Source organism: Hakea prostrata, chromosome 3, assembly GCF_041222555.1.
Source record: "Hakea prostrata isolate BN-2017 chromosome 3, UWA_Hpros_2, whole genome shotgun sequence".
Classification (NCBI taxonomy): Eukaryota; Viridiplantae; Streptophyta; class Magnoliopsida; order Proteales; family Proteaceae; genus Hakea; species Hakea prostrata.
The window spans coordinates 6,024,371-6,043,099 of record NC_142602.1 but is presented as its reverse complement, the minus strand read 5'-3'; the positions used below and the strand labels follow the sequence as shown (position 1 = coordinate 6,043,099).

The 18,729-nt window shown below is 38.0% G+C and overlaps 3 protein-coding genes across 5 annotated transcripts; 1 reads left to right on the top strand and 2 right to left on the bottom strand.

Moving 5' to 3' along the window:
• The first annotated feature begins 539 nt into the window (after nucleotides 1-539).
• On the top strand, nucleotides 540-5,578 carry LOC149020359 (ubiquitin-conjugating enzyme E2 2). Of its 3 annotated transcripts, none has more exons than XM_089148470.1 (6): nucleotides 540-661; nucleotides 2,020-2,153; nucleotides 2,250-2,275; nucleotides 3,055-3,144; nucleotides 3,917-4,005; nucleotides 5,100-5,578. In XM_089148470.1, exons 2-6 carry the CDS (start codon nucleotides 2,029-2,031, stop codon nucleotides 5,226-5,228), a joined length of 459 nt encoding a protein of 152 aa, XP_089004596.1. In that variant the 5' UTR covers nucleotides 540-661; nucleotides 2,020-2,028; the 3' UTR covers nucleotides 5,229-5,578. The 3 variants fall into 3 exon arrangements, with proteins under 3 accessions (XP_089004596.1, XP_089004595.1, XP_089004597.1); XM_089148469.1 differs by having other exon boundaries at nucleotides 540-654; nucleotides 5,100-5,576; XM_089148471.1 differs by lacking the exon at nucleotides 540-661 and adding an exon at nucleotides 700-809.
• An 831-nt stretch (nucleotides 5,579-6,409) lies between these two features.
• On the bottom strand, nucleotides 6,410-11,572 carry LOC149020358 (Leucine-rich repeat protein kinase family protein). The gene is made up of 7 exons (XM_089148468.1): nucleotides 10,286-11,572; nucleotides 10,058-10,191; nucleotides 8,344-8,587; nucleotides 8,063-8,256; nucleotides 7,903-7,955; nucleotides 7,527-7,638; nucleotides 6,410-7,391 (listed from the first exon to the last, which is right to left on the bottom strand). Exons 1-7 carry the CDS (start codon nucleotides 11,544-11,546, stop codon nucleotides 7,104-7,106), a joined length of 2,286 nt encoding a protein of 761 aa, XP_089004594.1. The 5' UTR covers nucleotides 11,547-11,572; the 3' UTR covers nucleotides 6,410-7,103.
• A 2,058-nt stretch (nucleotides 11,573-13,630) lies between these two features.
• Nucleotides 13,631-17,086, bottom strand: LOC149020357 (microtubule-associated futsch-like protein). Its single transcript, XM_089148467.1, has 6 exons — nucleotides 16,941-17,086; nucleotides 16,750-16,858; nucleotides 15,345-15,702; nucleotides 14,669-15,143; nucleotides 14,360-14,415; nucleotides 13,631-13,969 (listed from the first exon to the last, which is right to left on the bottom strand). Exons 1-6 carry the CDS (start codon nucleotides 16,975-16,977, stop codon nucleotides 13,922-13,924), a joined length of 1,083 nt encoding a protein of 360 aa, XP_089004593.1. The 5' UTR covers nucleotides 16,978-17,086; the 3' UTR covers nucleotides 13,631-13,921.
• Between the last annotated feature and the right edge of the window lie 1,643 nt (nucleotides 17,087-18,729).

Genomic DNA, 18,729 nt, shown 5'->3' with positions numbered 1-18,729 from the left:
TATCGTTATTGTTATGGGCCTTCTCATCTCCCTATTGCATAATGGGCCTTCTCTGCCTGACTTTGATTGCGGTAGTCCCCATGCGGGGGCAAGTCCACGTGCGCCGCATGTGCCGCATTTGTTTCCGGCTTTGCGTGTAAATAATTCGATTAGACCGGATTCACGAGAAGACAAGCACACAACCAAGAGTTAGTTTTGCTCTCTCACGTAAACTGAATCCTGTGGTTCATGGCCTAGAGGCACATTCAGCAATATATAATTTCGATATTCTTTTAGGAAATTTTCATTCCACCCCTTGGCTTTACTCACTAATACTATTGTGACCCTCTAGATCAATTAATTAGAAAAACAGATCACTGACACTCTCTGTAAATAGAAAATAAACGTAAATAAGAATACCTAGTAATAGGGATTTGATTGATAAATTCGATAATTGAGGGGCAGCACTAGTATTAACAATAAGTTAAGGGGTGGAGCTGAAAGTTTTCTTTTTTCTTGATCGAGCATAATTTGGATACATAAAATATCCGGAACCGCGAGTGGGAAGGTACGTTGTAGTTGTTATCAGAAAAAACTCATCAGAAGTAGGGGCTAACGAAAGCAAGCTCACGAGAGCTGGGAACGGCTGTCCAGTAAAGCGGTGGTGACTTCTCGGTAAATTGTAAACCCTAACTTTCTCTATTCGCTGCCGTGGTTCATCTGTAACTGGCCTCTCTGTTTGATCTAATTCTCCTTTCCCTCGTATTCTATAAATCAAAACTGCTTATAACAAGAGCCCTAGCTCTTACGAAGACTCTGAAGAATTTTGGGTGAGACATCCTATTGGTTGGTTTATGTGCTTGAGTTTTCTTACAATTCCTCCGGCCTGCGGTTGTGTTTCTTATTTTACGGTTGCCTTTTCTCTATTCCTGTCTTAATTGTGCATGTCTGTTTTAAAAGGAACTGTAGAACTACGAACCCACTAACGCTAATTTAGATCTTTGAATCAATTATGGGTAAACATTGGTTATTGTACATGTTGGATGGACTGTGTAAGGGAATACAGTTGCTGGTCTTGATTTTTGATTGATTGGTGCCAATTGGACGAATAATCTTGCTCAAAGGCCATTTGCTGTGATGGGTTTCAGAGTACCTGACCCGATTACTCTGTGTCTTTCCTTCCAGATTCAATAGGCTGTTTTATGAAAAATGCAGAGTGGATAACATGTTAATAAGTCTGAATTTTTAGGAATCAATTTATACTATCAGTGTTTTTTTTTTGTTTGGTTGTTTTTTGGCATGCCCCGTCATGGAATATAAAATGATCTAAGTTGTTATCTGCCATCATCCTCATCAAATTTCGGAGTAAGCAATTTAAGCTTCAGCATTTTTCTGGGGTATACGCTGATTCTGTGATTGTGTGATCACTCGATTCTCAAAATGTTTGTAGTTTTGATATGAATAAATAGTCATAGGTTATGTCAGATTGACCTTGGATTTTAAATCATCAATATTTGATGTTGAAAAGTGTACAATTTCCTTCTCCAACCTACCTAAAAAAAAACATAGTAGGATTTGATTGCAATACCAGCTCAGTGCAAAGATTTATATTGTTTTTGGTATGACTCCAAGACCATCTGATATATATTGTTTACAATAACTGTAGTGAAGTTGCTTTTCCAAAGAAGGGTGAAAACTACAAGATAGTTGTTGGTGTTGTTGTAGTCATGAACTTGATTGGACAGATGAATTGCAAATAATTGTTCTTGAGCTTATTTTAATTCTTAATGTGATTTTTGACTAAGAAGCTTTACCAATAGCCTCATTGAATTGGTAATTCAACAATTAGTGAATTTGTATATTCTGTTGGATAATTGAAGGTCCTGTGTCAAGGAAATTGGGATGCTTTGAAATGTATTTTTTTCATCAGTTTACTTGGTCTGACTCATTGAACTTAAATCCAAGACTGAATATTATTATATTTGGCAATGATTGCTAATGATTTGGTTCTGTTTCGGCTGGCATCTGTTGAATGTGAAGGCGGGGAGAATGTCGACTCCTGCAAGGAAAAGACTAATGAGGGATTTCAAGAGATTGCAACAGGATCCTCCTGCAGGTATCAGTGGCGCACCCCAAGACAATAATATAACGCTTTGGAATGCTGTCATATTTGGGTAAGTTGCCGTTTGGAGTTCTGCTCTTCGTACATTTTGTTGTGGTCATATAGGTCAGGACTGTTCTTAACACCCTTTTCTGGCTTTGGGTTGCAGTCCTGATGACACTTCATGGGACGGTGGTAAGCTAATTCTTAATTTCTTACAACCTTTGGGATGGTTAAGTCATGTTTTAATTGTTCATCTGATTCGAGTTTTCCACACCTCGTCACTCCACGATGTTATTCTTTATAGTGGGTAGATTGATTTTTGGTTCAGTGTTCTATCTTTTCTTATTGCCTGTGAATTTGTTCATAGTAGTTACTCCTCATGTTCTTTTTGGGTTAAATCTTTCAGTTATTGCAGACTCGAATAACACACATGAGCGCCTTGCCAAGTTTGACTGTTCGGAGAATTTTCAGCTCCAGTTCTTATACTCCATTATCTTATGTAGATAATGATGTGTCAAATGTTTTTAGTACTTCATATTTATAGTGCATTTTGTTGCCTGGAAAAAATATTCCTGTATGTGTAATGGTTAGAGGTCTTACTCAACCTTTACATGCAAGAGGTGATTTTGTTACACCAATACTTATCGTCATTTGGGTACTGCATAATGATGAATCTATTTTTCATAGAAATGATGCTATACCAGGAAGATGTCGATTAGAGTTCAGTTGTTTGATTAATTTTATTATACTTTTGAAACTCTGTGGTGACCTACTTCACATTCCCAGATATAAGTGGCATTTTTCTCCCACCAGTTGGCAAAAAAATCTTTTGAAGTTTATACTGGAGGTATCTGTGTTTTAAAGCCTGTGTATAACTCAAAATTTATTGTCTATGTAAGTCAAATGCCTTAATTTTAACCAACCCTATTTTTTATCAACTAGATATTTTGAATCTCTTTTGAATTCTTCAGGTACGTTTAAGTTGACACTTCAGTTTACAGAGGATTATCCCAACAAGCCACCGACAGTGCGGTTTGTTTCTCGAATGTTCCATCCAAACAGTAAGTTGCATTTGCTACCAAAATTGTAGTCTTGAGACTGTTCTACGTGAAAACAGCTATTGAAAAACTTACATCTGAAAAGGTAAAAACAATCTTGTAGTTTGGGTACAGCACATAAACAAACCATGAAAGAAAATACCTCTCTTACTTCATTCTTACAGCTCTTCAACCTTCTTCTTCTTTTTTTTTTTTTTTTTTTTTTTTTTTTGGGGGGGGGGTATGGGGTGTAGTACCTTTCTAAACAACCTAAAAAAAATGGAACTTTTGAATTTAATTAATTTGTAATGTTCTTGGGTTTTAGTTTTGATCTCAGAATGGTTTAAATGACAATTTATCTCCTTTTGGTCATTATCAGGACCAATGGTCTATAATAAGATCTTTTGGGCCGTGAAAGCAGGCTACTTCCCAATAAAAAACTGTGGTGGTCAAAATTATACTTCTAAAGTGGAAATTTTAATTTGATGCTTTTTATGTTTCATTCTTGCTGTTTTACATTTAAATAGCACATAAGTTTCTTTGCAGTATATCCATTTTAAATCCTTAAAATAAAATTAGTGGCTGTAGGTGAGAGGTTGCTTGCTCCCAGAATAATGTCCACTTCATGTCAATACTTACAGACTTGCATAATTTCCTCGTCTCTCTCTCTTCCACTTTCCCCCTTCCCAACTTTCCTTGTGTGGAGAAATATAACTCTTTTTTATTAATAAAAGCTATGATGGGATAGCTTGTCACATCTTCCAACTTCTAATATCGTCCTCCTTGAATATGCCAGTTTATGCAGATGGAAGCATTTGCTTGGATATTCTGCAGAACCAGTGGAGTCCCATCTATGATGTGGCTGCCATACTTACATCTATCCAGGTATAGTTGCTTCTTCCATTATTGTGAGGTATTTGAAATTTAAAGAAACTTAAGATCGATCGTACCTATGAAATTTTGATGTATTTGTTTGGTACAACTCAGCCTCATCCAAACTTAATGAGTTCAGCTACATGAGATACAAACAAAATGAGGTAGGAAAAACTGGGTCTAGACTATGACCTGAAAAAGATGGCAAATAAATTAAAATGACAGCTGACCAATGAGAGCAAAAGGAAAAAGGCACAGCCCGGTTGTCAGGATAATTTAACCTAAATCAGGTCTCTGGTTAGATCGTTTCCCTCCAATGGGCTCTATCCCGAGGTCATACTTGGAAGACGACCTAGATTATGCATGACTAAAGTTGCACTTGTTATACCCTATCTTTGTTCTACTACTCCTTTGTTCTACTAATCTTAAAGCCACTTGTTTCTGAGGTTGGTCTCCATATCTAACTTCACATTAATCCCTAATTTTATTTTATCCACCAATATGATATCATTGGCGAAGACTGTACACTGTCTTGATTGTTCTTAGTTGGATCATCCACGATAAGACTAAGATGTCTAAAACAAATTTACAAACAAAAAGCAACTGAACAGTAAATTTGTAGGCCTAGATTTTACCTGTACTAGGCTCATAATGCCCATTACTTGGAAATACATTTGATCATAGGCACCAAATACATAACCCATTACAAAGTTTTCTAAGATACGCACATCTGTTTATCTACAATCAAAATCCTATTAGTTTTCCAGTCTCTGAATGACCTTAATGTATCAATGCTGTTCTTGGAACAGAAAGCTCCAAATCCTGTAATAATTCATTAAAAAAAATGGTATAATTTGTATTTTCAATCATTAGGTTGGAGTAAGGTTTTCTTGCTGTCGCTGTTATTTAATGAAGATTGCTTTTCTCCTGATGATTAGTATTTGATGCTTAAATCAGACTTGGCATTTTATGCATCATCATAGATTCCATTGATTATTTCTCTGGCAAAATGATTGGTAGGTAAAGTTGATATATTTATTCCAACACCAATTCTGATTATAGTTTTATGGCCTCCCCCCCCCCCCCTCTCTTTTCAATAATTGCAGTCATTACTGTGTGATCCAAACCCAAACTCACCTGCAAATTCGGAAGCAGCACGGATGTTTAGCGAGAACAAGCGTGAGTACAACAGGAGAGTACGTGAAATCGTTGAGCAGAGCTGGACAGCAGACTAACTCTCATGGTAGGATTCCTTGGAAATGTATGGAAGTTTGAGGGGAACTATTGGAGTAATTTTGTCACTCAAAAGACTGTTGCATCATAAACTACTACTAAGATAATTCTACTACCAGTCTGCTTCTTAAGAGGGATGGATGTTGAATTCTTTATCTATATTTGCCAAACACACGCTGGATTGCTTTTGTTTTCCTGTTCATGTACTTTGATTCCTTTCATATGCAACATCGGTTGGACATAACATTCATCGTTGTGAAGTTGTGCAAATGAAGAACTCAATGCGAACAGGAATTATGTTGGTCCTTGGCATTGCTATAATGGCTTATTATGTGCGGCCATGTTTTAAGAAGTTCTGAGCTGATCGATTATGTTTAGTCGTTTGCGACACATTGCTAAAGGAACGACTGATTCTAGACTTGAGATGTAGGCTGTGGTGGTTTTACTATTATTTGCACAAAATGGGGAACAAGTTGACCCTTCAGATCACTAGAAAAAAAAGAGAGGAAAATTAAGGAGAAATTTGGCAGTTTTAGTTTGCTGGGGCTAGTCATCTACCTTTATTAATGAAACCGATTCAATCCCACTTGCACTGTGACGCTCTGTCCCCCTTTTATAAATGAGATTCAGCTGTTCAGCATATCTGATGTACCAGCAGAGAAATTAATTGGTACCACTGATGCATGGATGCATGTATTTAATACGAAATTGCTTTATTCATGCACATTTATGTCAAGGGAGATTTCGGTCTGTTTGATTTGAAATTTTGTTCGAGATTTCAATCTGACGGCCCAAGATGTTTTGCGTGACGGTCCTGTGCTGGACTGAAGCAATGTCCAATTGAATAACGAAGCTATCTCCTCCCTCGAGCTTGAAAGAAGCCCTGCTGGCTAATGGTTTCGAAGTCTGGTTTCGAAGTCAACTGTGAAGTAACCCTAAAACTTCATTGAAGTGTATTTAGTTTACTTGCAGAGATCGATCCATGTGGCAGTTTGCTGAGCAATATTTGAAAACCCAGTATTCATTTATTTGGCTGGCCCAGGACTTGGCCATCCCATTCAATAATGGCGCTTACCCGTTGAGCGTTACTAGTACGACTTTCGATACGCTGACCCTGGCATGGTGTTTGTGGCTTTCCAGGTATTGATGTTAGAAAGTGATTCACTGATTCCCATCTTTACAGCCTGAATTAGTTCTTGCGCCTAGTATACTTGAGTGAGTTTTAAAGCTATCTTATCTGTGCAATCAAGTAGCGAATGAATAAATGGCTCTTACTTGTTAATCAATTGAGTGCTAAGTGGTCCACAGGCATTCATTTGGCCACCTTTATTTGGCTGACATTGCCAGATTGAGAGTTTGTCATGTGGTGCATAGGGATTGAGCTGGAATTTTGTAGGCAAAAGTAGTTAATGTCACTAATACTTTATATAGTTGAAAAAAATGAGACTTTGTAGAAAGAAATAGCGAACAGTACTAGAGGATACAAAAACCCAGGAGAGAACATGATTGAATCCGAGTCTGGAACAATTGCCAAGTCAGTTTAAAAGAACCCAAGCTACTGAAAAATGTTAAATAGAGGATGCTGGTTAAACCTGAAGCACCTGCTTTTTGGGAGGGAGTACAAGGTGGACGAAGTTAGTCATAAGTGAAAAGTTATAAAACAGTTGATCTGGGAAATGCTAATAAGAATCTGTCACTAAGGATGTTCTAGGATTTGGACTAATTGGAATGGACATAAACTTCACAAGCCTTCTGTTATTCAAAAAAGATAGAACCTTTTAGGATACAAAGCATCAAGATACACAAAGAATTAACATGTATTGCACTTGCAGCAAGTTTGAAGAAGACCAAGAATAATGCTAACTGAAGCCTTACAGTTACGTATTAAAGCTCCCACTAAGTCTCCCACCAAAGAATCCACTAAGTTTGCCGCTAAGATTTCCACTAAATTTTCCACTGCTGGTCCATCCATCTTGAACTTGAACTGAATACTGCAAATTCCAGAGAACATCATCTATTGACGGACGCTGGCTCGGTTCTTTGGATAGACAGTTGAGGGTTATTTCAACTGCCGTTTTCAGAGACTCGTATGCGAAGGTGCCGCGCAAGGAAGGATCTGTCCCACTTCTCAGTTTTGATGGAACGTCCTTCAAACTTTCCTCAAGCTGGGAATCAACATACAGTACAATCAACCAAGATTTACTCCACATAATTTTCTAATGGTTTTTGCATTCTAGAAGGGCTAGGAGAGGACAACTTAGCATACAAAACAATAGTTGAGGAAGATGATGAAAACATACCTGAAGTTTCAGCATATTCACATCATCTGGGGAATTGACTAGTTTACCAGTGATTACCTCCAGTAGAATAACACCCAGATGATAGACATCATCCTTCTCTGAATGTTTGACACTGCATTTAATACAAAAATCATAAGAACACTAGGAATCATGATGATTTTTATGTATTTAAATAAACATAATAAGTTATTTGCTTGTAAGGCAATCGATGTGTCTGATAACAAGCACAACAGCATCAAATCAATTCGTTGACTAGTTTTAATATACTATTTAAACCATGATGTTAATGGTTAAAAAGGCTGTAGCTCAGTCATAGCCATCTGAGCATGAGGCCTCAAGATCCACCACCAAATTAGATCCATAAGGAGCGCCTTACCTGCCAAGATGATCAAGAGCTTCTCCTCCAGTTGAAGCACTTTCCAAACCTACCTGAAAGAGTCAAGAATTGCAAAAATTAATGAAAATGAGGATCCAATTCAAATAAGAATCACCTTCAATTAAAACCCACACAGCTTCAACTTAATTTGATAACCCACCCTAACTGGAAGTGGAAGATTGTAGCCAGCAATTTTTGCAGAAAGATTCTCATCCAACAAAATATTATCAATATCTAAATCATTTCCGAAAATGCCAGGTGAAATTCCTGCGTGCAAAAATTGGATTCCCCTAGTAATCCCAACAGTAATCGCCAATCTTTGTGACCATTTCAGCAAATCTCTTTTCTTCCCGTCTGCAAAATCAGAGGTAATCAAGAACCAGTCCTATAAATTAAGGAATTTAAGTGTGATAAACCAAACGAGATAAAAAACATTTGTACCGGTAAGATGACTCCTTAGTGTCCCATTTGAAACATATTCAAGGACTAGGAAGACGGTATTAGACATATTGGGGTGATCTTGGTATGTAACAATGCAGTGCCCAAGAAGACCAACCAAATGCCGATCCCTGAGCTTAGAAACCACTTCCATCTTTTGGTGTAAGCTCTGACGTGAATGTCGTAGCTTCAATTTCAGACATCTTACCATAACCAAGGACCCATCTCTGAGCCAACCTTTATAGAGCTGACAGCATCAAAAGCATATGTTATTTGTGCACAGATTGTCCTACATGCTATGTATAACACTACAATACGATGGTAAAGGTAGAACAAATATGGATCATTGAACTGTCTCGATTTGAGTCCTAAATCTACCTTTGGACAATTGATAGAAGTGACTTCTCCCTCCCTCAACTGGAACCATAGCACAAAGATTTCATCAATCATGGAAAGAAAAGTTTGTGAAGTTAGGACCAGGACCATCTAGCTGCAGTGATAGATTATCTGTTGGCCAAACATCTAATTGTCTGGACACTGTTAGCTCTTTTGAGTTTTTATGCAAATTTGTTTACACCAGGATCAACCAGTCATCATGGTCAAATACACGATAACCATCCCTCTTCCCCATGAGCTGAACTGACTTTGTGTTCCTCAAGTATACGATTCCCTACCATCCGAAAAACCCACTCAAGGAGTAGTGTTGGCAAGAACCCATTATAAGTATCAGTTAAAAGAATAATTTATAGGCACCTCATCATCAAAGTTCTAATTGTGTTCTACTACAGTATAGACCATGTTTGTAACTTTAGTCATGATCGGGCAGATGATGAGGTGGTGATACTTGACGATAAAGAAATTCCTCAGAGTGATTGTTTTAGGTACCTAGGTTCAATCATAAGTAAAAGAGGTGATTTAGAGGATGAGGTTTCCCAAATAATTTAAAATAGGGTGGATGAAATGAAGAGGTGCGTCCGGGGTCTTATGTGATTGGCGTATTACATTAAAGCTTAAAGGAAAATTTTATAGGACCGTTGTTCGACCAGCTATGATATACGGTGCAGAGTATTGGGCTGTTAAAAAGAATCATATAGATAAACTCAGTGTAATAGAAATGAGGATGCTAAAATGGATGAGTGGCAAAACTAGGATGGATAAAATAAGAAATGATCATATTATAGTTGGTCTGGGAGTTGCTCCTATAAGTGATAAGCTTCGAGAAAGTCGTTTGAGGTGGCACGACCACGTTCAACGAAGACCTATAAATGCCCCTGTATGGAGAAGTGATATAATCCATATTGAAGGAACTAAAAGAGCTAGGGGTAGACCTAAGATAACTTTAGGAGAAATGGTGAGAAAGGATATGTATAGCTTAGGCCTTGTATCTAGCATGGCCTCGAATAGAACTGATTGGAGGGCAAGAATCCATATAGCCAACCCCATTTACTTGGGACAAGGCTTGTTGTTGTTGTTGTCGTTGTACAATATAAACCATGTTTAAAATCTCAAAAATGCAAGACACTATACAAACTAAAACATGCACAGAACCTGATAAGAGTTGAAAGACAGCGAAACATTAATCCTACTGTAGTTCTTTGACTGAAACTACATGAATTATGACCTGAAGTATGTTAATCACTAAGTTTTCTTATACTTTCTCTCGCTCTCTGCCTCTATCCCTTCCTAAGAAAGGATTGATAGTGATCAATTATATTACCTGTCCCTTAGGTCCTTGCCCCATCAAATTTGCTGTGTCAAAGTTATTTGTAGCTTCTTCTATTTCCTCCAAGGTGAACTCATGATACTGGGGGAGCCCAAAAGCTACCATCCTCATTGCATGGGTCACATTCCCTACACATAGAAGAATTTGTGCTCTGTTAACCAAAGCTGAAATAAGGATAACTTAGGAGCTTAGATTGGTTACATAGGAGAAAGAAACGCTTACTGGTTTCAGTGAGGCGCAAAATGGAGCTGCTAAAAAATGGTTTCCCAGTTTTAGACTTCTCAAATTTATTGTCCAAAGATGCTCTAGCTCCAGCCCGTTTAAAAACTAACAGAAACACCACCACCATGACAATCGCACCGACCACAGTACCTACTGCAATACCAACTATGAGGCCTAATTTGCTTGTTGGCTCATTATTCTGGTTCTCAATTGGAGGCTTAACAGCCAACGCTGCATTATCACAAAAGGAGAAGGAGTGTTGGTACTTCAAGCTCCCACTTGCCAAACAGTTCCAAGAGTAAAACACTACCAGGTCTGAAGAATTAGTTCCAATGCACCTGGGTAATCTTCCAGTTAAAAGGTTGTGAGAAAGATCCACATATGCAAGCCCATGACTACAAGATACATTCCTTGGAAGAGCTCCACTCAGTCTATTCAAGGCCAGGTTGAGGTAATGGATTGATGGCAGAGAAAACAGAGCAGATGGAATCTTTCCGACCATCTTGTTGGAGGAGATGTCCAGCCTCTGCAACTGATTGAAGGTCTTGAACTCCGAAGGAACCCCAGAGAGAAAACTGTTATTTCTTAATACAATGCTCACAAGCTTGTTCCCAAGCGAAGGAAATTTGGGTCCAAGAAGATTGTAACTCAGATCTATTTCTACCAGTGAAGTTGAGCTGGTAAGATCAGGGACCGTGCCATTCAACAAATTATCAGCTAATACAATACTTTTGATATTTTTTAAGGCAGCAATCCCTGCAGGTATCTCTCCGTACAAGAAATTTGAACTCATGTTGAGCACCTCAAGTGATTGGAAACGAGTGATCTTGCGAGGGAGGTTACCCCATAAGCCCAGGGACACGAGTGACAGTACATTCAAGCCGGAAAGCTTGGTAAGAACAGTGAAGAACGTATCGATGGAGAATGCATCAGACAGAGTTTGCTCAGAAACAGAAAACTTTCCTCCAACAGATTGCGGGGAGTGAGAAGGGGAACTTTTGTTGCCGACGATGATCAGCTGAGTTATGTGGTTACCTGAGCAAACAATCTGGAGGGACTGGGAAGGAGGGAGGTAGCAGAAGTTGGTCCAGTTGTTCCATCCTGCTAGGGAAGTTGGGTACTCCAGGAGTTGTTGAAGTTGAAAAAGGATTCGCCTTTCGGAGGGCGACAACTGAGCAGAGGAGTTAAGAGGAATCAAAACTAATACTGAGATTAAAAATAAGAAACAGAACCTGTGAAGCAAAAACCCAAAACCATCCATTGTTTAAGAAGTAGAAACTCAAAACCAGCTCTGCTTTGGTTTTGCCAAGATTTTCACTATGAAGAGATGAAACAGATCCTAAAAAGGTTATTTCTGCAAGTGATTATCTACACAAAAACGGAAAGCAACTAGTATTGCCATTAATGGAGTAGAAGAAGAAACGAACAAACCGTGATTCCACCTTAAACTCTCATAAAAAGGTAAGTGACTGGGCAAGACAACTGAAGATAATGAAAATCTTCAGATTTCGTTTTCCAGCTTCTTTTACAAGGAAATGAAGAACTCTGAAACTGAAACTGTTCCATCATCAACGAAACGCCGAGTACACACAGACTTGTACACTTCAGAGCGCGTACGAAGAGAACTCAAGGAGAAAAGGGTCTTTCTTTGGGGCAAAGTTGTGAATTAGAAAAAGAAAAGAAATAAAAGGATCCATGATTTTTCAGTGTTACCAAAAACCTGCATTGGAAATTGCTCCGAGCATTGGGAACCGTTGATTTGATTCTGATCAGAGGATGTTTGAGTGCTTGCGTACTGCTCCAGCATCAATTCATGGAAAACTTTCGAGCACCGTGGGCGCGTGTAATTCGGATTCCACAACGTGGACGAAAATAAGTTTAATAATCCCCGCAAGCGTCGTGTATATTCCACTGCACGTGCATTCCCTGGATCTCAGCGACTTCTGCGATGCCGATTGATCAAATCTAGCGGCTATGATTAACCGATCATAAAGAAGTCAAAGAGACTGGGTGGACAGTTCAGATAGTGTTAAATCATTTCATATCATTTGATTCGTAACCTAAAATACAAAAACGTTTTTAAGGTCTAAGAGACTGGGTAGATAGTGTTAAATCATTTCATCATTTCATATCATTTGATTCGTAACCTGAAATTACCAAAATCAATTTCTTGGCCTCTAAATTCTGTTGTTCTGAACTGTTTGTCTAGGATTTGCAGGTCATGGGTCCACTTCTTGGTTACCAAGCTTTGTACTCGGATGTTTGTGCTCTTTGGTTGTATGCATTTGAATTACCCAAAAAAAAAAAAAAAAAAAAAAGAAGTTCTCGTAGTAGCGTGGGTCCTGTGTGACAACGAAGCACTTACGCAGTGGTTGGTATACCAAGTCAACATGCAGTAGTGCATTGCTTAATCGCTCTACCTGGAAATGAGAAAGAAATAATATACAATCAGTGTGGGGCTCCCTAATCCATACATAAAAACAGTAATTTAGTGACGTTTATGGTCCTCGCTTAGCTGCCCATCTCTTCTTCTCATCTTCCTTTTTTATAAAAACTGTGATCACTTCAACCGTGCCTCTTTGGCTCATATGGGAGACGGTGGAATGCGGAGCTGTGTTTGGTTGGATAGTTTGCAGAAAACGCCCACCAGAAGATAACAAAACCAAACAAACAAACGTAACCTTAGGCCTTAGCTTTGTAGGGAAAACCCGAAACATATGATCTTTAAAGGGTACACGCCATGCACAGAATGACCCGTTTGATAATCCATCCGAAAGAGTTTCTGGACGAAAAAATCGGCTGACATTAACCATCATCACGAGCACCCATCATAAAGCGACCACACCAGCTCAATTTGGGCCATTAAATCACCAAACATATACCTGGAAAGCAACACTTCAATACAAAAAGATTTAAAGGTGAGGAACAAAATTTACTTAGTGCTCAATCATTCTCTGTACAGAATTACCAGCCAGTCCAAAATCCAGAGCCAAAGAGAATCAATAACACTCTCGCAGAAAGAATATGAAATATTTAAACCAACTTTAAAGATTCTCAATAATTTTACTTCTTTAATAATTGCGTGCATCCAAACTTTGTCATATCCAGACGAATGCTGGTAAACACATTTTGCCAGATGGACAACCCAACCACCCCAAAAAAAAATCACCTCATTATAAATTTTGAACATTATCTAAAGTTGATATATTTACCTTAACACACTTGAAATTTATTCTCCAAAATAAACCTCACAAGACATGGAAGAAGGATGTCAAGATAAAGAAATGATGACATGTCTACTGATTAGAAAGAAAGAAAGGGGAGCAAGATTAATATCTTAATCACACAAATATAATATAATCATAGATCTTTATAACAAGATTATATTACAATAATAAATCTGCAACATCTTTTTGATATTAACATTGAGTTATTAAACACAGTTTGCCCCCACAAACAAAAGGAAAAAGGGGAAGAAACAGATCACAAAGATGATAAAAGACTGTCACACCAAGCTCAAACTCCTTTGTATAATATCTCTACAAGCAACTCCCACTGAAAAAAATGCCAATGAAGTATGCAAACATTTTCTTGAATTGAATTTGTAATCTTTCTCCTTCACTTGGGCAGGATCCTTTAGTGTACTTCTTCAGTCAAGTTGGTTTCTTCCATCAGTTGGGCCTCCTACAAAAAAGAAATGAACAGACAATGAGACAAATATATTAGAATTAAAATAACAATTGAAAGCAGGAAATTGAATCACAAAGGTCCAAAAAACCAGAGGAAAAAAAAGAAGGATATATTTATGAACCAGCAGAGGAGTGAAATGTTCCATTTCCTTGACTGCAAATGGGATAGCATGAACTTTCCTAGTAAAACTGTAAAGGGAAAACTTTTCCATGTCAAAGGATAAAATTGTTTGTTCCAGGCACAGGATGATGTGAACAGTCCTTTGGATATAATTTAAAAGAACAAGGAGTCCATGAAAAGAAAAAGGCCCCAAGATACTGATCATCCACCAAATAACTTGCAAATTAGATGTTCTCCACAACATATTGGGATTTACTACTTTACCATGTTTTCCTTATCTTCTTGTGGCGCCCCATCAGCAAGCAATGGATCAGCTACACCTGGACAAAAAAGAAACGCAAATATGAGTGAACCAAACTCATTTTATCCCTAATTTAACTATGCACCGATGTTCGCGAACACCACGCACAGTTTAACAATATGCCAGGAATAAATTTAAAGCGATTTGAAATCTAAGTAAAAAGCTCTGACGTGAATCTGAAAGGCTGGAAACCATAGCATAGAATCCTGAAAGTGAAAGACTTTATGTAAAAGAAACTGTAACAAAATCCACTGTATTCCATGAGAATTCACCTTTTTCGGTCGCTTCTTCTAGCTTTGTTTGGTTCTTAATTTTATTCTTCTCTTTAGCAGATGCCTGCCTATTTGGCCTCTGTAACTTCTTCTGGGCATTTACGGAATCTAAGTTGGTAACAGAACTTAAATTTGCAGAATTTCGGCATAAAGATGCTCTGTTCTTGCTAGGGTGAGTTCTTTTCAGAGTGCTCTCCTTCTTTGCTTGGACTTTGGCAGCTTGAACATTCCTGGGACTTACGGACTTAGGCTTTGTTTCCTGAGCTCCAGTACTGGAAACAGAACTATGTGCATCTTCGTCAGAGGATCGGGTTCCTTCTTCGGGCACCTGAGAGAAAGTTCCTGATACCTGTAACTGCTCATTATCTTCAGGGATATTATAGCTTCGAAGCAGCTCTTTCACACATTCTCCAAGTTCACTAAGGTTGTGTCGAGACTTATAGGATTTCAACTCATCCCGCATTCGTTGTAGAGGCTGAAAATAAATAAGCACACGGAATATAGAAATTTTCATTCTCTCTTCCAATCTTCATATACATATACATATACATACAGCATATTGAATATTAGACATGGATAGTGAAGTATGCCACATGTATTCATAGCTTGAGACATTCCAATAGGCTGTGCTGGAAATTTGGGGGAAAGGGGCAGGGAGATAAGCTAAGTAACTTACCTCACACCCAGCCTCTAAAGCCAGCTTGAAGAAACCAAGTGAAATGGAATGCTTTGCAGCCGATTCAGATAGCTTAATCTGTGATAACCAATATGATGCTGAGGATAAAACACTGAACTTCTTTCGGTTCAAAGATTTGGAAACCTCAGAAACTGGTGTTTCACTCTTTCCTTGACCATTACCCGATCTCTTTGCTCTGTTCTCAGATATAGGTGTTATGGTTCCGGCTGGTCTTGGAAGAGGACTGATGGCAGACTTCGCAGGAATGGAGAGCCTTCTAGGTGGTTTTGCAGATTTGTCCTTCCCAGATATATCAAGGACACTCACACTTTTGCTCACACTGGATAGAGGTCTTCCTCTGAAAATACATATTCTCACAATAAATCAAGTGTGCTTTCAGACAATAATAGTAGCAAGGTTCTAGTTGGAAGAAAACGAAACTATTGTGTTTCACAAATACTATAGCAGGCCATATGCGCCTGAAAAAATGTTCATGAACCTGTTACAACAGAAGACAGAAAGCCTTCCATACTCTTCATCCTAAGTGTTGATGCAAAGTCGCATACATAAAACACTAACATACAACATAGAATCAACAAAATATAACACATATTTTATGGGGTTTGCACACCAATTTGATGTGCCATGTATTCAATAGCAGAGCTGAAGAGGATCACTATCAAATGGAAAAAAAATACAGTGGAGATCTCTCAGGAACGCCAAACATCGGCTATCTGTCTGCTTTTGCATCTAGACAACAATACAAGGTAATGCTCCCCAATTCCCACTATACTACCATGACAGACTTCACAAGTACTGGGTTTTTACTACTTTGCTTGGTTTGAAATGTATATGCCTGATTTGAATCCAAGTGCCTGTGGTATCACCTTTGAAATTGAAAAAAGGAAATCCAATGAGAATTTAACTCTGCTTCATGCTTAATCAAACAAGATAAAAGCTTCGCAGTCTCCTAACTAATACTGAAGTTTCAATTCTCAATAGGCACATTGTTTCCTCGACCAAATTCAAAGCTATCTAGTCTCTACAGTCAAACAGTATATGTTCATTGGAAGTCTGTGGTTTCCTATCACAATCATTTACTACAACACAAGCATTCCTATTCTTTGCGTTTATTTCCTCAACTTTCCCCCTTGCTTTTCTTAGGTTTTCGAGGTGAAACACTATAAATCATAGAAGAAACAATCACAAAACCTAATTGGCCGCCTCCCTGTAACGTAATCCCTTTCTTCCACAGCAAGAATTACATTGAAGGGGGAAAAAACCGGAAACAGGACAAGGAAGAACAAAATAAAAAAAGGCATACCCATCTAATCAGATGAACAGAAAGAAAAAAAAACCTACTGAAGCAAGTGAGAGCATATAGGGAATAACGTAATGATTGTACCTTTTGGAAACGGAAGCGCTCGGTAATTCCGCCATGGCAGGTTTTTCATCCTTGGATTTGGTTGCAGATCGCAGAGGATAGCGAAGTTTAGACTTCGATGAAGTATTCCCTGAAACCATAAACCCAATCAATGTTTGAGAAACTTAATTGAATATAGATGTGAGTAAAGAGAGTGGAATCTGAATTTTTACCAGATGTGGAAGAAGTTTGGCCATTAGTAGACTCCATAGTTCTAGTTCTGCTCTGATGATCAGAGAAGGAAAACACTTGAGATAAAATGGGTGAATGGAGAGAGACAGAGGAAACCAGAATATATACAGAAAGAGTAGTGGTTACGAGTTTTGGAGAGGAAAACGGAGGTTTCGCCAGATGTACTTTAGGCGGGAAAACAAACTCAAAATAAAGAGAGATTAGTATAGTGGTACCCCACTCTATCAACGGTCCAAAAACGACTATAATCGGTAAACCCTAGGAAAAGATAAACTTTTTGTAGGTAATAATATATTGAACGCCTCACGCGCCTTGGGTCCCACTTAATCCCAGTCGAAATTCGAATTTCAAATTTCAGAACCTGGTCTTCCGTCCACTTTTTCTGGAGTTTTTAATCGCTTTGGAGATTCCGGACCGTCTGATTGATATGAACACCTTGTTGGGAGCCGGATTCAACATGTCTGGGTTGGGCTTAGTCTTGGGCTTGGGCTTGGGCCTGGGCCTGGTCTTGGGCTAGGGTTTGAGAAACCCATAGTTCTTTTTATGAAAGGCATCATGGATTGGAGTCTAAAGAAGATAAAAACCTCAAACGGTCGGTAAAATATAAAATTCAAGTTAAAAATGGGGACTTTACTTTAAGTACAGCACTGAACTGCCATTGGTGAAGATCACTTTTGGTGGTCGAGATTGATCAATTTTTTTTTTTTCTACACCATTAAAACTTTAAAAAAAAAACAAAAAAGAAAATGGGTGGTCAAGATCGACCACCACTTTAGATCTAAACTGTAAGCAACTCAATGTTGTGCATTAATTATATAGCACTGAAGCAAAATTAAAAAAATGAAGGGGCTGTCACGTCTCTCTCACACATTTGGTAGATGCTACTAACAAATCAATCTCCTGATAAATAGAAGCAAAGAAGAAAAATGAGACTTCTCAAGGCACCGTTGTAAATTGCAAGTTGGTAATGGCGAAAGCTAATTGGGAACTACCATTTGGAATTGTTCATGCCTCTTTTAGAAAAAAGTTCCATTACATTATTGTAATGCCACTCTTATCACTAATCTCTTTCTCTCTTATTATGATTACTTGTATCTTGTGTAGATTATATTTTTCTTTTCTATTATCATGAGCTTGACTAAGAGGATCTACCACTATACCAGTAGTGTTGTAGAATTTCTTTTCTTTTTTTTTCTTCTTACAAGAGAACAATGTTACATGGTTATATTCATGGTTTCCAATGTTTATGTGAATTTCTCTACTCCCCCTTTTTCTATAGTTGGGTCATGAGGGTGACCCTAAAACACAAGTTAGCTGTCATGGCTTTGTTAGCCTTACAAGTCACCATCACCAATTAGAAAAGCTTGTATTTGAGCAAAAACTTTCATATCACTCACACACCAATTGAAATCGACAATCGTGCATTAATAACAATTCAATCATGTATCTCAAGCATCCTATGAAAGCTCTACCCATGTTCTAAATGACATTAGAAGGCTCGCATATTTCTTTTCCTCCATTCACTTCCAGCATGCTTATCGGGAAGCTAATCTGGTGGCGGACTTTCTGGCCAAAGAATAATATATGAATCATGAATAATTTGAAGTATATACAGAAAATTATACCATCAATAAGTGAAATGTCATTTCCAAGTGTCAAGGTTATTTAATTTGTAATATTACTTAAAATGAGTTGATTTATATATAAAAATACCATCTTCCCCTCTTCCAACCTTAAATGTTAACTATTTATCCAACCACTAATTTTATA

Excerpts from the sequence above, each read along its gene's own strand:
- LOC149020357 (XM_089148467.1), bottom strand. The coding sequence starts at position 16,977 with ATGGAGTCTACTAATGGCCAAACTTCTTCCACATCTG. Across the intron at positions 15,703-16,749 it reads AGCGCTTCCGTTTCCAAAAG|AGGAAGACCTCTATCCAGTG; the intron begins GTACAATCATTA and ends ATGTATTTTCAG. Across the intron at positions 15,144-15,344 it reads CTTTAGAGGCTGGGTGTGAG|CCTCTACAACGAATGCGGGA; the intron begins GTAAGTTACTTA and ends ATTTATTTTCAG.
- LOC149020359 (XM_089148470.1), top strand. The coding sequence starts at position 2,029 with ATGTCGACTCCTGCAAGGAAAAGACTAATGAGGGATTTCAAGAGATTG. Across the intron at positions 3,145-3,916 it reads TCGAATGTTCCATCCAAACA|TTTATGCAGATGGAAGCATT; the intron begins GTAAGTTGCATT and ends TGAATATGCCAG. Across the intron at positions 4,006-5,099 it reads CCATACTTACATCTATCCAG|TCATTACTGTGTGATCCAAA; the intron begins GTATAGTTGCTT and ends CAATAATTGCAG.
- LOC149020358 (XM_089148468.1), bottom strand. The coding sequence starts at position 11,546 with ATGGATGGTTTTGGGTTTTTGCTTCACAGGTTCTGTTTCTTATTTTTA. Across the intron at positions 10,192-10,285 it reads TTTGCGCCTCACTGAAACCA|GGAATGTGACCCATGCAATG; the intron begins GTAAGCGTTTCT and ends TTCTATGTGTAG. Across the intron at positions 7,392-7,526 it reads TGAATATGCTGAAACTTCAG|CTTGAGGAAAGTTTGAAGGA; the intron begins GTATGTTTTCAT and ends GTTGATTCCCAG.